At 41.9% G+C, this 17,773-nt stretch overlaps 1 protein-coding gene across 1 annotated transcript in view; it reads right to left on the bottom strand.

Moving 5' to 3' along the window:
* The window catches only part of AK5 (adenylate kinase 5), an 82,742-nt gene that overhangs the window by 56,791 nt on the left and 8,178 nt on the right, over positions 1 to 17,773 (bottom strand). Inside the window, exons 4-6 of the mRNA XM_086462899.1 lie at positions 16,805 to 16,974; positions 16,575 to 16,688; positions 3,509 to 3,700 (exon numbers count right to left, since the gene is read on the bottom strand). Coding sequence (XP_086319025.1) covers positions 3,509 to 3,700; positions 16,575 to 16,688; positions 16,805 to 16,974 — 476 coding nt within the window. The remainder of the gene's footprint in view (positions 1 to 3,508; positions 3,701 to 16,574; positions 16,689 to 16,804; positions 16,975 to 17,773) is intronic.

A 17,773-nucleotide genomic window follows, 5' to 3' on the forward strand; every position in this document is an offset into this window, starting at 1 on the left:
AGTAAAACTCTGGTACTTTTGACATGTGTGAACACCATGTACTATCCTCGGCATTCTCATTCCTTTCTCTCCAGAATATAGCTCATCCCTATGACTGAGAACAACTTAACCGAGTCAGCTGAGTGGAAAAAAAAAAAAACCCAATGTTTCTTGTAGGCAAAGAGACTGCTTTGTGTGGGAGATTTTGTTTATGGCTTAGAGCTAGGGACGTCATGATACGAGTGCCACAAGGGTTTGTTCATTATGGACTACCATGCTGTATTGCTGCGTTCTCTGAACTTCCCTGCAGTAGGAGGAATTACATCTGATGGGATGTAAGTGAAAAAGTTTCCTCGTTAGAATAATTTTACATCGTAGTAATTTATCCAAAGGTCAGCGAATGTGATTTCCTTGAGCCTTATCCTACAGTTCTTAAGGGCTAGGTGGTTCACAGCAGCAGGTCTGATAATGATGAAAGATCAATATAATGTCCAAAAGAGAAATGTATCCGGAGATTAACAAAACAATGAAACTGTTCAGTTGAATTGTCCAGCTGATTCTTAAGGAACTCTTTTAATAGTAATCTTCTTTAATAGCAAGTTCTCACCAGACAACTAAGCTGTGCTGCACTAGACCTTCAGCTGACACAAAGCAGTTTTCTCCTGAAACACAGCTCATATAGGCTGGAGTGCCGGGGTGGGGGTAGGGAGAAGGGTTAACTTTTTATTGTTTCTAACTTGCAGCACATTTTTTTCACATCAAGCTAGCTCTCTCTCAGGACAGCAACCACAGTAAAAGCACTAAAGTACATTAGTTACACAGGGATTAGGGTTTTCTTCTTTATCTTGCTTTATCATTACTATCTAACAAAAAAAAAAAAAAGAGTGAAACCCTTATAAAGCAGTCTTAGAAAGTGAAATGATACCACACTGTGTCTCTAGGAGTACCGCAGCCAAAATAACAAAGTACCTGACAGTGACTCCCATAGGTGAATGGTATGAACCACCCAGGAATTTTTAACTGAACAGCAAGCACTGCTAGATGTTGGCATACACAGACCCTTTTATTTTGAAGTTCTCTGCTCATGACCACACCTTAATGGTAGCCTTGGCTTAGTGCAATTCTATTTTATGCTGTTCTAGTTCTTCCACTGCTCTCTCCCACACAGTATTTCAGTGTTCAGCATTACAGTCAGCAGGACGAATGCCTCTTCCTTTCTTGCTTCCTCCTTCTGTAAGGGAATAGCATGCACGAGTGCATCAAATGTACTTAGACATGGTGACAAAATAAGCGTTCTTTAAAAACCACTGTTTTAAAATCTACAACTTGCTCTAGTAGTATGTAGTTTTTTATGTGACTTAGCATATGCTTCCTCTATTTTGAGGTCACATGGTTTTAAAAAAAAGCCCTTTTGTAGAAATTTTCAGCTGCTTACTTGGTCTGGAGCATGCATGCTTAATCTCTTTTTATTACTCCTTTCCCAGCTACGCCTTTTTCTCATTTATCCCCCACAAACTTAGTTGCCTTAGGCGACTGCAAAATGTATCTTCCATAGGCAGTGAAATCGTATGGAAACGCGGTCTGCCATATTCTATAAATATATTATATAGAATATACATATATAGAATACGCCATATTCTATAGATATTCTTTATCATCTATAGAAAGGGATCCTTTTATCCACTGGCCATGAAATTACTCATGCATCTAGCTCTCAGGGCTCGGCTTCACTAATGCATCCTGGTTTTGCAACAAGGGGAACCCAACTGCTCTGCAGCAGCTCTCAGGAGAGGTGAACAACAGAGTCTCCTTTCCAAAGTCTAATTCTCTTCACTTACACACCTGTGTAGATCCAGAGTAGTTTCTAGATCTCTATGAAATTACAATAACACACTTTGAGTAGATACCATCTAGTTAAGGAGTAAATTCAAATCTTACATACTTTATTAAAATTAAAGTCTTTTTTGACATGTGGCCAAGTCACTATTTCTGCGTACGCTGTGTCCTTGTCCTGTAGTGGACAGTAATATAACGTTCACATGCCACGTTACCATTTCCATACCCATCACAAACATCTGCTTTCTTCAAAAGGAAAAGAGGTATCTAAGGTGAACATTGCAATTTAAATTATCTGTAGCACTCTCAAACAGCTAAAAAGTAGAAGACGAAACCTCAGTAGGAAAACCAGGTCTCATCACAGAAAAGGAGTTCTATCCAGGTGCCCCACATGCTTTATCTACAAAGGCACATTTTCCCTGAAGAGCTAAGCATGCTTTCTATGGGAGGAGCACTTGTAAAGGCTATAGAAATGTCACAAAAAACACTGTTCCTCAATAATGAAGAAGAACTTCCAAGAATTCCAATCCCCTCATCCTTCCAAACAGAGTGAATCAAAATCCTCCAACAGAACAGATACTCTCTGGAGAAAACAATGCAATAATTTCCTGGATTTTCATTTTGAAATTCATAAAGAATTAAGGCTACCAACATCATTAGATGACTTTGCGATTAAGGGTGCTTTGGCCCGTCACGAATCTGACCAGCACGTAGAACTAGTCATATCTGCCGTGAGGAGAACACACCAATGTGAACCACCAAGGTCATTTAGGCTATCAAAAGAAACAAAATAGGCCATCTGTTCTGTTACAGTACCACACGTGGTACTGAGCTCTGTGTGCTGTTACAACCAGACACCGTCTGTAATTTGGAACACGTCAGTAATTCAGTCGTCGTCAACTGCTCATTGAATTTGTCACTGTGGAGCACTTCCATACTTCAGCAGTACTTGCTAGCTCTAGTTCCATAGAGTGCTTCTGGCTTTATTTGTGAATGCAGCCCTTGGTATGTCCTGTGCTTAGAGGTAGTTTCTCTTGCCCCAAATATTGCAGAAATCAGTATTCTTACTGATATCCAAGTGGTCTATTTACATTGCAATTTTCTTGTCATCGAAATTTTTATCTGAAACATTACAGCTTGTAGGAGACCACATAATAAGGCATATTTAAACCACAATAAGATAATCTAAAGACTTTTTATTTACTGGAGTCAGTCAACAGCCAGATTTATTTATTCCATGAAGAACCTGTATTGATTTAATCCAACTCAAGACATACTTTCTTATGTTAGAATGTAATTTTTTCCTGCTTTCCTCCCCTTTCAAGACAACCATCCAAAGAGTACATGACCGTTTGCAAAGGATGAAACTCCTGGCACTGGAATAGCAACCAGTGTTTCAAAGCAAGCTCTTCCTTCACGCAAGTAATTTCTGAGCAAAGGGTTTGCAACTAGTTGTCGAAGCAATTTATGCTTGCAGTGAAGAACAGACATGGTGCTTACCATGTCATCGACATGCACGTGAATTCTGCAGAAAGAACTCCCTCAGCAAACTGAAAGTTTGCTTCCCGTAACCGTGGTTTATACCTAAAACATAATTCGACTCATCTAGCCTGTCTGAAAGCAAAGGGTCTAAGAAGCCGAGTACAACCACAACAACAACTGAGGTTTCAGAGGTACATACTAAAGGACTTACCGTGATGATTAGCCCTTTTTCCTGGAAATATTTAACCAATGGGACGGCATTCTGCTTGAAATTCATTAGTCGTCTTTGAGTGGCTTTCAGGTTATCATCAGGTCTCCCTTGCTGTTCAGCACGCTTCAGTAACCTTTCTTTCAGCCTTTGACTGGAACATGACAGAAACACCACCAAATCTGGGGTGCAGATCTGTGGAAAGAGCAATTCAAGAAGTCTGTGATTAAAGTGACTATCCAGCACTACAGGACACAGCAATTCCATTATTAGCTGAGGGTCAGATGTGCTACATTTGCATAAGGTGGAACTCGATGAAGTCATTCATTTTCTGTTGTTTTTTTAAGGGAAATTTGTAGGCTTAGGGAAGGGCTTCATTGTCTTATGTGAAGGTTAGTCAGTTCGCTTCACCTGAAATGTTACGGGAAAAGTTTAATGAAAAATTTTTACTTCACCCCAGAAACGTTCTGTAGACTATGTTCATAGAATCATAGCATCATTTTGGTTGGAAAAGACCTTTAAGATCATCAGTTCCAACCATTATCCTAACACTAACAAGCCCACCACTAAACCATGTCCCTGGTGTTCATCATTTGCATTACCAGAAGGTTCCCCTAGCTAAAATTAAAATCTTTGAAAAGAGCAAAATAGAAATGTCGTGTATTTTTCACGAAAATGGTTGCACGTTTCCATCTAAAAAGCTTTTCAGTAAGGTGCTATTTAAAATCCAGCAGCCTCTCCGAAGCTAACTGATGCCGAGGACCAGGTGAAGACGGGCCTGTTCCAAGATCCACAGTTTCTTGTAACACCTTCTCTGTTTCTCTAAATCTCACCCAAGCTTCAGTGCACTTTTCAGGAGGTGGCAGCTGAGAGGACTCCCATCTCTCCTGTCCTTTGTGGTCTGTGTGGTGAGCCCTGTTTTACGTCACAGCCATCCCTGCACTACAGCTCAGGAAGTACAGCCTTATGGCAAGGAGGAAAACATCTTTTGGAAGTTTAGCTCTTTCCCAGTTAAGTTCAAGTTGCCCTTATGGCTTTCAGTGCTCTCCATAACTTCGGATCACTCGTGCTATCAAACAGTTACAGAGGAGTCTGGTGCTTGATGGGGGGGGAAAGCAATGGTAGCCCCACTTCCTCAGGGGTGCTGCTAAGTGTTCCCAGGTGACCTTCGGAGGTCACCGCTGTTTAGTACAGGTGGTGGAAGAAAACAAAAGTCACAGAATCATTTTGGTTGGAGAGGACCTTTAAGAACACTGAGTCCAACCACAAACCCAGCACTGCCAAGGCCACCGCTAAACCATGTCCCCAAGTGCCACGTCTACACGTCTTTTAAACGCCTCCAGGGATGGTGACTCCACCAGTGCCCTGGGCAGCCTGTTCCAGTGCTCAACAGCCCTTTCGGTGAAGAAATTTTTCCTAATGTCCAATCTAAACCTCCCGTGGCGCAACTTGGAGCCATTTCCTCTCATCCTAAAGTCACTCAAACACCTGAATTCACAGGATTGTAAAAATGGGGCTACAAGTGTATATCAACCATGTTCTTAAGATCTGATTTTGTTCTTTCCTCTACCTGGTTGTTACAAAGAAATCTGCCTCTCTTTAAAGACTCAACTAAAAATCTTTTTCTCACTAGTTTAGTGTTGCCTTTCAAAACATACTAGAATTCTCTGTAAGAAGCATTTGAGATAAAACCAAACCCTATTGTACTGTGCAAGTTTTTATCTGATAATGGATTAGAAAGGGTTTATTTGTTCTCACATAGAAGCACAAAGTCATTTCTGCTGTCTTTACTTACCCAAGCAAAAAAGTTCATACTTCAGTTTTAAATAATATTAGTAAAACAATTAGCTTACTATTCCAGAAATGACATAATCTAGATCTAGTTACATTACAAATTATGGTGGATGCTCAAGAATGCTAAATAGACATTTTTCTCATGATGTTTCCTATCTACAGAATAATTTTGTCTGTGTTCAGCTTGACACTATGTAAAATTGACAGTCAAATCTGCGCTATACAGAAGTATCACCAAAACATCTACATGTATTCGAACTACCACAGTGTAAAGAAGGAACTGATTTACACCTTTATGTTCACTGTATGGTTGTTATTAATGCACTGCTATTGAGGGGCGGAACAAACCCATTATGCTTCTGAATACTCTCTGTATCTAGGCCCCTCTGCCCATGGATGTTCAGTTGTCTAAAGACAACCACGTACTAGACTGAAGAGTCAAGACTTCACAGGTGGACAATCTGGAAAATTAATACCCAAGTTTAAAAACCCCATCCCATCTAGCTGGGTTTCTGCCATTTGAGGGGACACAACCTGCGGTGCAGTCTGGCCTTTTCTCCTGCAGTCTGAGCACAAAAGAGTTCTTCTGAAGGCAAGAGACACAAATACAGCTTTGTCAACAGGGGCGATGGTCATTAGCCTCTGCAGAGGTCACTGACAGAGTAGGGTATGGAGATGAGGAAGTAGAAAGGGGCTAAAAAGCAGAGCCCTTTCCAAACAATAAAGGACTGGTGAGCAGGATGATGGCCTCTTTATCGTTAAAGAAAATTAAATAGGGTTTAAAGAAAATACAATTATTTTTTATGCACATTGCAGACTGGAGACATGGGGACACAAACTACAAACCAAACCCCCACCAATACTAATTCTAGTAATTTTTAGTGAGCAGTTATTAGATTTTGAAACAATTAACCTTGCAATCTATTTTTTTTACATAATGGCCAGTGGGAGAGAAGCTCTCCGCTACTTCTAACACATGTACCTCAATGTCAACAAAACCAGAATAACCTTCTTTCTCTTTTCAGACTATTCTAAATACACAACTGACAGAGTTATTCCGTCCTTTCATGGGATGAATTAATTATGACAGTTAATTTTACTACCACATAATAGCTTTACAGCACATAATGATTCACGTGAAAGACTATGAAAGCAAGTTTCAGTGTTAGACTGTCATGCAATATGGGCAGTATTAAAAGTAGCTCTGTTAAATGCTTCATTAGTAGTAGAAACGTAACGAGGAGTTTGTGAATTTGAAGAGCATACAGTAGTGAAGAAATCCAAATTATAACAGAGATAGATTCTGAAAGAAAACGGTACAGATTTTAAAGCCTTTTAGGTCATGGAACACCATCTCATGAAAGGGAACGGCCGATGCACATTGCAGCGGACTGAGCAGCGAGGCATCTCAAGGCCCAGCATGGATATCCAGCTGATCAGAGCTTCCACACGTACCTGACACTCAGCAACGATAACTGCAGACCAGGGATCTAGTAAAGCGAAGGACAAAAGGAGTTCATGCAAGTGAGCAGCTCTGTTTAGTATCTCCATTTCCGCGCGTCCCAGTACCAGTGAAGAAGGACGGTAAGGAATCTGCAGATGCTCCAAGCTGTGGCTGGCCTTCCCCTCACGTTCAACGCTTGCTCCCACACACCTTCTGGACGGGCATCTGCCACGTACTCCACATACCGTGGAGTCATACCGGACCTCCTCAAGTGCAGGACTTCAGCTTTTGCGTGTTGCACAACTTTACAGCATCAAGCCTCACAGGGAGTACTTAGGATAAATAGATCGCTCGTGAAATTATTAGCCCTGAAGGAAAAAGAGGAAGGGGACAAAGGGGAGGTCTCCTCCCGTCTCCCACCAACATGAGAGTGCAGCTTTCCACAGTCCATCTCAGCTCCGTACAGAAACCATGGCTGAGTAAGCGCAGCCCCACAGCGCGGACAGGATCTCAGCGCCACCGAGACGCCATCAGGTGTGCAGGTTCCCTTCTGCTTCGTTCCCTCAAACTGCGCTGCCTTCAGAGGTCAGCTCCTTCTGAAGACAATGGGAAAGCACGCCCTGGGCCTAATTTTTTTTTTTTTCCTAATTGTAAAATGAAGGTAATAATGAGGTACAACACAGAAATTACTGTGGAAAAATAATTAATTAGGTTTTAATTACTTCAAATGGCTTTTTAAAATGGAAAGTTCTCTACAGGAGCTGAGCACTGTTGTTCTTAATGTTCTGACTAGTACCAGCAACAACACAAAAGAGTGTATCAGAATCCCAGGAACTAAAACTATTTTTTCCTGACACTCCAGCTTTTGTAATTTGAAATACATTTCACTCACAGAAATAAAATGTCAATGAAGACAATGGTTTAAAATTCTAAGTTCAGGAAGCCTAGTTTCAAATGAAGTATTGTCTAAAAGGTTTTTTAAAGTGGGGAAAAAACAGTAATTCAAGCATATTTGAGGTAGGAATACAAAGCAGATTCTGATGATGTCTCTATGAACTCATCATTTTATCTGTGGAATGTGCAGCTTCATCACCAGAACGTAGCTGAAAACCATTGAATAAACACAAGCCTCTGCTTGGTTTTAGACACACAAAAGGGTAACATCTCTTCTATATCCATAGGTACACAGACCTAATAGCACTGAATGTATTTCTCCTACAGGCATTTACAGCCTTCAGGGTAAACCCTTAAATGCTATTGATATTTCACTCCTGTTTTCATGAACCACTCTGCTGCCACTTACCCCAACTGCATCTGCACCTGCTGCAAGGCGTGCTCATAAATACTTTAGGCTGGAATGTAACAGGCTAGTGCGAACATATGGACATCTGGGATTGCTCCTCTAGAAATCTAGCTAGTTCTCCTACGTAAACAGGAGTACAAATGGCTTTTTTCTAACAGAGGAAAAAGGCTTTTATGACTCATTTGAAAACAAACCTATTTTTTAAACTCAGAACTAACTGTTCTTGAGTTTTATGAGTAGGGAAGAAGTTTTATTCTGAGACTCAGCTGCAGAAAAGGTGTACCAGACCAGCACAGCCAGAGGAACTGGATTCCTTCACGCTGGTTTCCATAGCATGCTCACTTTGTGCTGAAGGCAGAGGGCCTTACTCATGCCCAGAAATGCATGTGAGGAAGGCCTATGGGGCTTGGGGAAGTGAATCTGACTGCTTACTAAGTGGAACTTGGCAGAAGGGGACAGACAGGTTCCTGGTTATTCACAACCTTCTGAATTCTAAATGAGACAAAGAGCGTATGGCATCAACTCAGAGTAAAACCGGCGGGTACAGCCTCTCCGTTTTTAGAGTAAATCCTACTCTCTTTGGTCTGAACCTCCTTCCTAAACTGGAACAAAGGAGTAAATTGAGAGTAACTCCTTGCAAGTCAGCGGTGTTACTGACGTAAAGCAGTATAAGGGAAAGATGCTCTTTTCTCTCTGGGGATATTTTCTACATTTCCTCTTGTTAGTGAGAGCAGTGTGGTTGTTTGCTAGAAATTAGATGATTACACTTTCTCTCATTATTCCTCATTAGGCAAAAGACAAAATTGCTCTGTGTCTTAATTCCTGGTATGTTCTACTAGATACTCCTGAGAAAACTCAACTGACAGCTCATGTACAACTGTCATTAATTTAACAGTGCCTTTTATTCTAATTGGTAAAGGTTACTAGTGAGCTAGTTTATGTCCATTGTATAGGTGCTCTCCCTTGTAATTACTGATTTGCTTTTTATAGTTCCATCTCTGCTGGGTTACTAGACTGTTTGCATAGTTTTTTACTGATTTTAGAAAAGCAAAATCATTAATCATGTTGTCAAAGAATGAATCCTGCTGACAGAATTTGTTCTGGTAACTGCTTTTGAACTGTATTCACGCTGCCCAAGAAATAAGCTTCCAGCAAATTGCCCAGACTACATAATTAGGCCCCCTGCTAATTGATTGAGAGAGGCAGGTGTCTTTAGGGAGAACTGATTCAGACTTTCACCTGTGCAGGGCAGCTCGTCCATAGGAATCCCCATCTGTAAACACTAAAGCTACACAGAAAGGTCTGAGCAGACCTCTGGTTCAGCACGGCTCAGCAGGCGCCTCCGTCCCCTCTGAATGCAGAACATCAGGTGCTCTCCGGAGGGTTAAGGACCAGGGCAGAGGACAGACAATGGTAAGACCGTTCCCCAGGCTTCTGCTCAGGCTTGGCTTTGAGAGTGCAATGTAAAACTCCCAGGGCCAAAGAGAACGAATGAGAGGAACCACAGCCACGCTGACTGCTGAAGTGCTCGCCCTCCCACTCCTCCTACAGATGACTGGGTACATAGACCCACAGGGGATTGAAGCTTATCAGCCTGCAACGATGACGTGGAGATCTGGGAGAAGGGAGAGAGACGTTGAGGAGGGAGTGAAATGAAGACGACACATAGACCACGACGCAGAAGAAAATACCTTTACCGGAACAAAAACCTATCGCAAAGAACAGATCCTTTCCCCTCAGAAGACTCACAGGAAGGTCGCATTCGTTCTCCTGGAGCCCACGCTCTCGGGCAGTGACAGAGCAGGTTTCCTATGAGCAGCTCTTGGCAGAGCACGAGCTTGGCAGCCAGACTGCCGCAGGCCGGCTGGCCGTGAACACCTACGTCAAGCTTGTGTTTTGTTGACTGACTTTATGTTGACCAACTATGTCCAAGGGACTGCAGACATCATTTCTGCTTGGGGGTTTAAGGATGGCACTTGGAGGAACAGGATTGCTGCCCTCAGCCTGTGAGGCTCTGAGAGGACAAGTCCGTTTTTCCGAGCATCTACACAGGTTGTTGTACTTTAGCACAATTAATTCCCATAAGAATTTTCATAAGGAATATATTTGGGTGTTAAAAACTCAAGTCACAGCCAAGATGAACTAATTATTCTTTCTAGATGGAATGCATTTATGAATATTCTCAAGGACAATTTAAACAAAGAATCAGATAAAATTTACTGCCTCTTTATTATTTCAGTTAAGATTTTACTTCTTCGAATACAGTCTTGTCAGCCAGGCCACATAACACAAAAATATTTTAAAGATAATTTCTACAAAAATAGTCTTTCTTTTGCATCAAGGAATTAAATTATATTCATTAATGAATACTCTTTAATTCTAATACCTGTTCCACATTTCACTTCACTATTAACAAAACTTACAATTAATATATTTTAAGCAAACTTCATCTGTACTTACTGAAACTAACAAGGTTAATGTTGGTGAAGGAATTGCTGAAATCAGAAGGAAAGTTATGCATGAGTGACTGGAAGTGGGAGAAAACAAACCAAAACAAAACAGTAATTGAAATTAACTGGAAAACACTGAAGTGAGAAATTTTTTCTCCTGGGAAGGGTAAAACCTCACTGCCATGTGAGCAATGACACAGCAAGTCAAACTGCAGTTTCTTCTTCACATGAGTTCAATACACCTGTCGGAGGCCTTTCATTACGGTGTTACTGGAGAGGAGGATGTTTAGCATGCTCGAGCATGCTGGTACCGTAGAGGACTGGCTGAATTTCAAGCTGACAGGTTAATGGTAAATAAACCATTTTTTTCCTCAGCATTTTCGAATATGTGTTTGGAATCCAAACACCTTTCTACTATTGGCACTCAGCAGAGATCACGGACACCTTAGACATTTGTGGTCTAGGACAGCTTTATGCCTAGGCTCAAACGGGAAGGCTAAATAAAGAAGTATTAAATCTGTGCTACTACGCAGAAGGATTTCAAAATGATCAAAATCCATAAATTATCATATATTTAAAACAAACACATAAACTGGAAGTTCTACTTGCTTTTAAGACATTAAAATTCATGGTTTTGTTTTTTCTACACAACCATGACTTCTTGGAACTTTGTTTTAAAGTGAGAGCTGAGATTCTCACAGTCCCATGCGTTCGGGGCTTTATTAAACGTGCCCCTATAAAAAGTGTTGGCAGTAATGACTCGGCTCTCTGGAATTCAGAAATGGGAGAGTTGGGGTTTGGCAGCGACCCAAGGCTTCCAGTGAGAGAAGCCGTATGTCATGTGTTCAGCTTTCAAAGCAGAAATCACAGGCTTTACTTCAACTCGGACACGAAGTCCAAAGAAAACTGGGAGCACCTCGGGGAGAGCTGCCGTGCTGACGGCTGCGAGTTCTGCCAGGCTGCGACGCGCCGGCCGCGAGCACTGCCCACTCTGGGACGAAGCCGGTGCGAGCAAGTGACCGAATGGCAGAGCTGCTGCTGGCTGATGAGCGCTGCCGAAAACCTGAAAACATCGCTGGCGCCACCTGAAAGACTCCTCTCCTGCTCAAAAGACATGGGTGACAGGAACAGTGACATTAACAGCGCCCAACAGAAGAGCGGGGAAAAGGCTTTAATTCAAATGTAAACTTCTTCAGGTGTGTAAAGGGCTTTTTGATCCCCTTATTCCAGACTGACATTACTGCTTGGAAGCAGTGTTTGTCACTGCTGGTTTTTGGGTCTGAGCAGAAGGAGAAATGCTGCAAACGATCATAGAATCATAGACTCATACATCGCTTGCTCTGAGGCACTTTAGTCATCAAGATGCAATGTGTTTTAATACAATTCTGCCTAGCAACACGCCGAGAACTTGCTGTCCACACAAGAATCTGGCAACATAATAAGGAAGGAATCGTCATCTTTCAGCTATACCTATGTTTGGGAATGTTGCCATCAGTTGGTTTGCTTTGACTCCTTTACTAAAAATAACATTTTTTCCCAGAGAAAAGTTCAGCTTCTGGATTAGTCAAAGAGATAAAAATGTGCTGTTAGTACCAAGAGCCATTAAAAGCGAAGTTCGGCAAGAACTCATTGTCACTTCTATACTAGAACATGATGCAGGACAGGTACTGTAACTGGAGTGCAGACATGTATGTGCCCAGTTGGTTTCTTCACAAGCTGAAGAGATCAGGAAAGCTCACGTAGCGCCACGACTCAGTAACGGCTGTGTGAGCCGTACAACCGAAGGAATTACTGTATAGCCTAGATGGTTTGTACATTAAAGATGCCCACAAACACAGCACAGTTAGGCGCTTGCAAGAGAAACCAGGCACCTTAGCTGACCTTTTCCTTTTCTGCTACTGATACGGTGAAGCATTTCCAATACAGATTAGTTTATCTGTGCAGTAGCGCAGCACCGCTGTAACCGGTGAAAGCCATGTCATCATACGTACTAGAAGGTTCAGGAACACCGTCCGGGGAACTATAGTGCTAGAGTTTGGGAGCAAGGTTTTGACTTCCCGGCCCTGGATGTGACATTGGGTCCACGTGATTTCTTGACCCCACCACATCATGCCTCACAAAGAGGAACAACATGTGGGGAACAAACCAATATACACTTCTTACCATCAATAAAGACCAGACATGCTTTCTTGAACTATAATGATGGCAGGTTTTTGTAGCCGGTTTTGTTTATCCACCTCCTATTTGCCTCACATTTGTTCCGTCTCCGTTCCAGCCTTCCTTACTCTCTCAATATCTCCTATTACCCATCCCTGTTTCAACTCAGTTTAGTAACTTGTCCTTCACATTCTTCCCCCACAATTTATTTTTCATATTACTACAAATATTCTTGGAGTTTATTTCTGTCTGTGTAAATGATGGCAAAGGAGAAAGGCTATGGAGTAGAAAAACTCCACTTTTAAAATGAATGCTTCTTTGCTTATTTCAAGCTTCCATGGGATTACAGAAGAATACACATCCCAACACACTCAAACGATGAAGGATAAACAGTCATCCTTGTCCCTGCTGCTCATTCCTCCCATTGGCATCTACTCTATATCCTACATGGCTGAAAGCACCGAGAAAGTCAGCATAATCTATTTAACCCTATAAAAACTTACCAGCATTATTTTAATTTACACCATAAAACCCCAAAGTGTTCTAGCTGCTTTATGGAACAAATAATAATGTAAAGTCACTGTTTGAAAGCTCACACCTGCATTTCAGAACCCTTGTAATCGAAACAATTAACAGCTGTGAAGGGACCCCGAATAAGGGAAAGCAGTTAAATAAATAGTAACTCCTACTTCATGTCCTTTTTGGCAGTTCCCCTCAACGTGACCTTTAACATGGCTTGTGTCAGCTGCCGGCTGTTTTCAGGTACGTAAGCATGCCCTGTCTTAAACGGACAAGAGTCAGTATTCACCCATGACAAAATTAGGGATAACAATAAGAATCAGTTCTTACTCAGAACTTTTAATCAACAGATCTCAGTGTTCTACAGGAGATGTCTTTGTAAGAATGAGGCCTATGTGTCACAGAATAATGTGGTTTGACTCTGCATTTTGTGGGCTGTCATGCATTTTCTTCAGAAGAATGCTCCACTGCTTAACAGATCTTCTAATTATAAAATGTCTTACAATTTAATCAAAACTTTCTTTGCTGAAATTTCAAGTAATTATTTCTCCTCTTGCCACTTCTGGCTAATGAGAGCAATTCTGTTGTGTTCTAACGCACCGCTCGCAAGAAAGCTGTATTTCTAAGCTGCGGAAAACACCCGTAGCATCTTTAGACCTACACAAATTCTCACAACAGTTAATTACTGAATTCCCCACAACTCAATTGCACTTCCCATTGAGGGATCTCTGAGTGCCTTAAAAATGTTCCCACGTTTAATGTAAATAACCCGACAGGCCACAGATGACTGTCAGCCTCATCCTGTGAAGGAAGACGGGTACCACGTCTGCTGATAGTCCCCTTTCCTTACCCCAAGACCTTCCCGCTCATGTCTGCAGCATTATGGCTTACTAAACAGAGAATTTAAAATAACAACAAGCTTAATTTATTTCTTTAAAATATAAATCCAAGGTAAAACATGAATATATCCCACTGGATTAAACAGATGTATGCTGAAATATGTACATCCTTTGTACATTTATTTCCATGGCCTTAGATGTGCTCATGTAAGAGGTCTGCTGCAAAGGCAGGCAAAAAAGCGGGAGCCTGAACAGACCAAATTTTCTTTCCTATGCTCCTATAAAAGCTCTACGATTCCTTCTTTCCTTTCCCATATTTATTTTAGAACAGGTAAGACTGAAAGGTGGTCTTATATGAAGTGCTCTGGGATTCTTTTAGAGACTCAGTCATCTATATTTCAGGCAGAATCAGGCCTTGAGCAGTACGATTAGACTGAATCCCATTAAGGCTGAAAATGAAGGAACTTTCTGAGAACAGTCAGGTCTAAAATGACTAAATCCATCCTCTCATAAAAAAAAGACCAATCTACAGCATCCTTGAAGCAACAGCACACACTAGAAAGGAGCCAAAGTTAGGACTTCTGTCATCTGCCATTCCATCAGTCTGTTTTCCATGGCATTTTCCATAGTCAGCAAGAGCTGACCAGGCTGGCAGAGGGGAATATTTCGAGTTAAATGAGGAGATACTATAAAAGCATGTGAGAATGTGTCCTGGTTCAGCTGGGGCAGCCCCCCAGCCCCCCACGCTGGGCAGCCCCCCAGCAGCTCCAGCCAGCCAGGGCAGTGCCCTGGGGTAGCTCCAGGGGCAGCCCAGCCCGTCAGCAGGGGCAGGAGAAAGGGGGGAGGTTGGCTGAGGGGAGGGGGCTCCTGGGGGCTCCTGCTGGGGTTCCTCCTGCTCTGGCTCCTCCCGAGGACTGCTCTCCTGGGGGGTGTGATGGCTGGGGGTTCATCTGGGTGAGGGTAACTGGGGGTGTCTCTGGGGGGGTTGAGGGTGTTTCACTCGATCTGTTCTCACTTCCACCCTGGGTCTGCTCTCCTGTTCCTGATCCCCCTCCCTGCCTGGTAAGGGGTCCTCAGGTGATAAGAGTGACTGTTGTAGTGTAGACTCAGGCACAGGCTAAATGTGGACAGAATGGTGCAAAGGGAGGGTTCAAACTCGTACAAAATGCAGTGTCCACCTTTCTGCCCCTCTACAGCGCAGTCCTGCTGGAGCTCTTTCTGTCACCTCCTGGGCTCACTTCTTACTGGCATTACTAATGGACCCTATGGTGAGTGCTCAAGTGTTGTTTAACTGGATTTCCTTTGTAGAGGGAGAATCTGGCCCTAGGATAACTCAAAGCACTCTATTTAACTCCTGTCAGTTCTTGCAGCCTCATTCTTTCGTCAAACACATCAGCACAAAATCGCAGCACCAAGAAATGCACTTTAGTCACGCCATCACACAACATACTGGACAGAGAAATGAGGCAAGGAAAGGACTGTTAAGCCTAAATTTCTGCTCTTTCACTTATAAAATAGTCAATCTTCTCTCCTGTTAATTATAAGGAGCTACAGCTGGCAGTCACTGGCTGTTTTCTGTAATAACTGTTTTGTCTGTTTCCTTTCATTTCTTCAATTCAGTCTTCTAAATTTTGCCCAGAATAATACCTTATAAAAGCACACTAATGAAATGCCTCATTGGCTGCTTTCTTTTGTTCCTTCTGTCTTGGCAGTGGCACTCAGACCCCGGGGTACTACAATGGTGGTGCACCAGCAACTGTGAAGGGCTTTGAAACGCTCCGCGTGAAGGGCGCGCTATAAATTCAGCACTGAAACTGCAGCCTTTGCTTGTGACCGCCACTGTTACGGTAACGGCACTTGGTCACAAAATGACACGAGCTGTTTGTTTTTCCACTGAATTTAAGTATTTTTAGATTAATTTAAAATACACATGTGGAAATAACACATGAGGAGAACTCGGGAATGCAGTCTCAGCTGACTAAACCTTAGAACTGAAGTTTAGAATAACCAAAATGATCTAAACTTCTAAAAAAAGAGCATCATTTCTGGTTCACAAAAGCCTGTGCAACATGGGCACTTTTTACCCTTACTTTATTCCAGTCTCTTCAATGCAATGTAATAAACTTCAGATTAAAAGCACTGTGAAGATGTGCATTGATTTAAGTACGTTTCTCCTCATGTAGATTCAACTGAGCAAATAGATATGGAAATACAATGTCTTCCCCCTTTCTAAATCAGTACAATACAAAAAAATACTGATTTTTAGATTTGATGTTTTCTTCTTCATCTCGAGAGGATTTTCATTACTGACACAAGAGGCTTGGATTATTGATTATATTTTCCCATTGTCTTTTTACAAAATATTCTGTCTTCAGGCGGGACATAATATAAACCAAAAGAATAACCTTTTGTCACCTTGTAGTTCTGTACTTGCAGAAGTTTAAAGAACAATGCCCAGTTAGAAATAACATCTGGTCTTTCTTGGAATTTGACTGACTATTTCAAGAAGCTTAACTGTTGTAGAGATACGTGAGTTATTTTAAGAATAAAAACAATCTCTTACTTGGTCCTCAAAGGAGATTGCCTGGGCAACATCTCTGGGAAATCCATCAATCACTATACCCTCTTCATCAGGGATCTGCATTAATCTCTGCTTTATCTCAGTTATGGTGGTTTCCTTTCACAGAGAAAAGAAGTTATTTAATATTGTAAAGGAGGTTTTCTTGATGGTGCACACTAATACAGCATGTACGAAGCCCTCAAAAGTAAACATGAGCACGGGGTACACTGTACCTGAGGGGCCAGTTCTCCAGTAGTAATTATTTTGGCAATTAGACTCCACTTTCTGTTGCTGCTTGTGCTGTGGATCTTCTTCCTTAACAATTCACCCACTGATATGTAGTTAAATCCATAACGTTCTGCTATTTTCAAGCTCTGTGTTCCTTTACCGCTTCCTGGGCCACCTGTTGTTAATGACAAGCAAAACATTAAATTAACCTTTCATCCAAAGTACCCAATCACACGTGAAGTCTGCTATCAGCACCAACTTTCCAGCCATTACTGGAGGAAATCCTGCAGTCGTGTGACTTATTACCAGCCATTAGAAGACGTTCTCAGCTACCTGATCATAAAGGTAACTGTTTGTAAACTGAAGAACAAAAATAGAAACCTGCTTCCAAATTAGATGTAAACACACTCTTTTAGGCTCAACCTCATTCTAAAGCTGTTCCTGGAAAGGAATTTTTGTAGCAGAAGAACAGACAAATGAACTGGTCCCTTCATGGACCCTGTGAAGCCAAAGGCAGAGCCAGATAGTCTGAAGCGTATTCACGTCAGGAAGAATCATACTTGGTTAAATAATCTGATTAAATCAATGGACTAGTCATGGAACAGAACTAAAATCTGCTCCTAAATATGCTTGCATGAGTTTCTGAGGCTTTCTAATTTTGAAACATGGGAAAATATTAAATAATCAGCTGAGATGTTTCCATAGTGATCTGGTACAAGGACTTTTACTAAACCACACGTACGTCTGGTACCGATGCTTGAAGCATCTGCTAGAGAAGCAATTTGTTAGGTTCACCTTGCTGGTCAACCTGAGGAACAAAGAGACCCTTCAATATAGCACAGGCAGGAGAGGTATCGAAGTCACAGAAAACAGCTACGTGACACAGCAGGGAATGCTGACGGGACGGTCAGCCGGACAGCAGAAGCAAGAATGCATGTAAAAATAAAATCAGACTATGTCTGAACTAGAAGGAC

Source organism: Leptosomus discolor, chromosome 3 (assembly GCF_034619465.1).
Source record: "Leptosomus discolor isolate bLepDis1 chromosome 3, bLepDis1.hap2, whole genome shotgun sequence".
Classification (NCBI taxonomy): domain Eukaryota; kingdom Metazoa; phylum Chordata; class Aves; order Leptosomiformes; family Leptosomidae; genus Leptosomus; species Leptosomus discolor.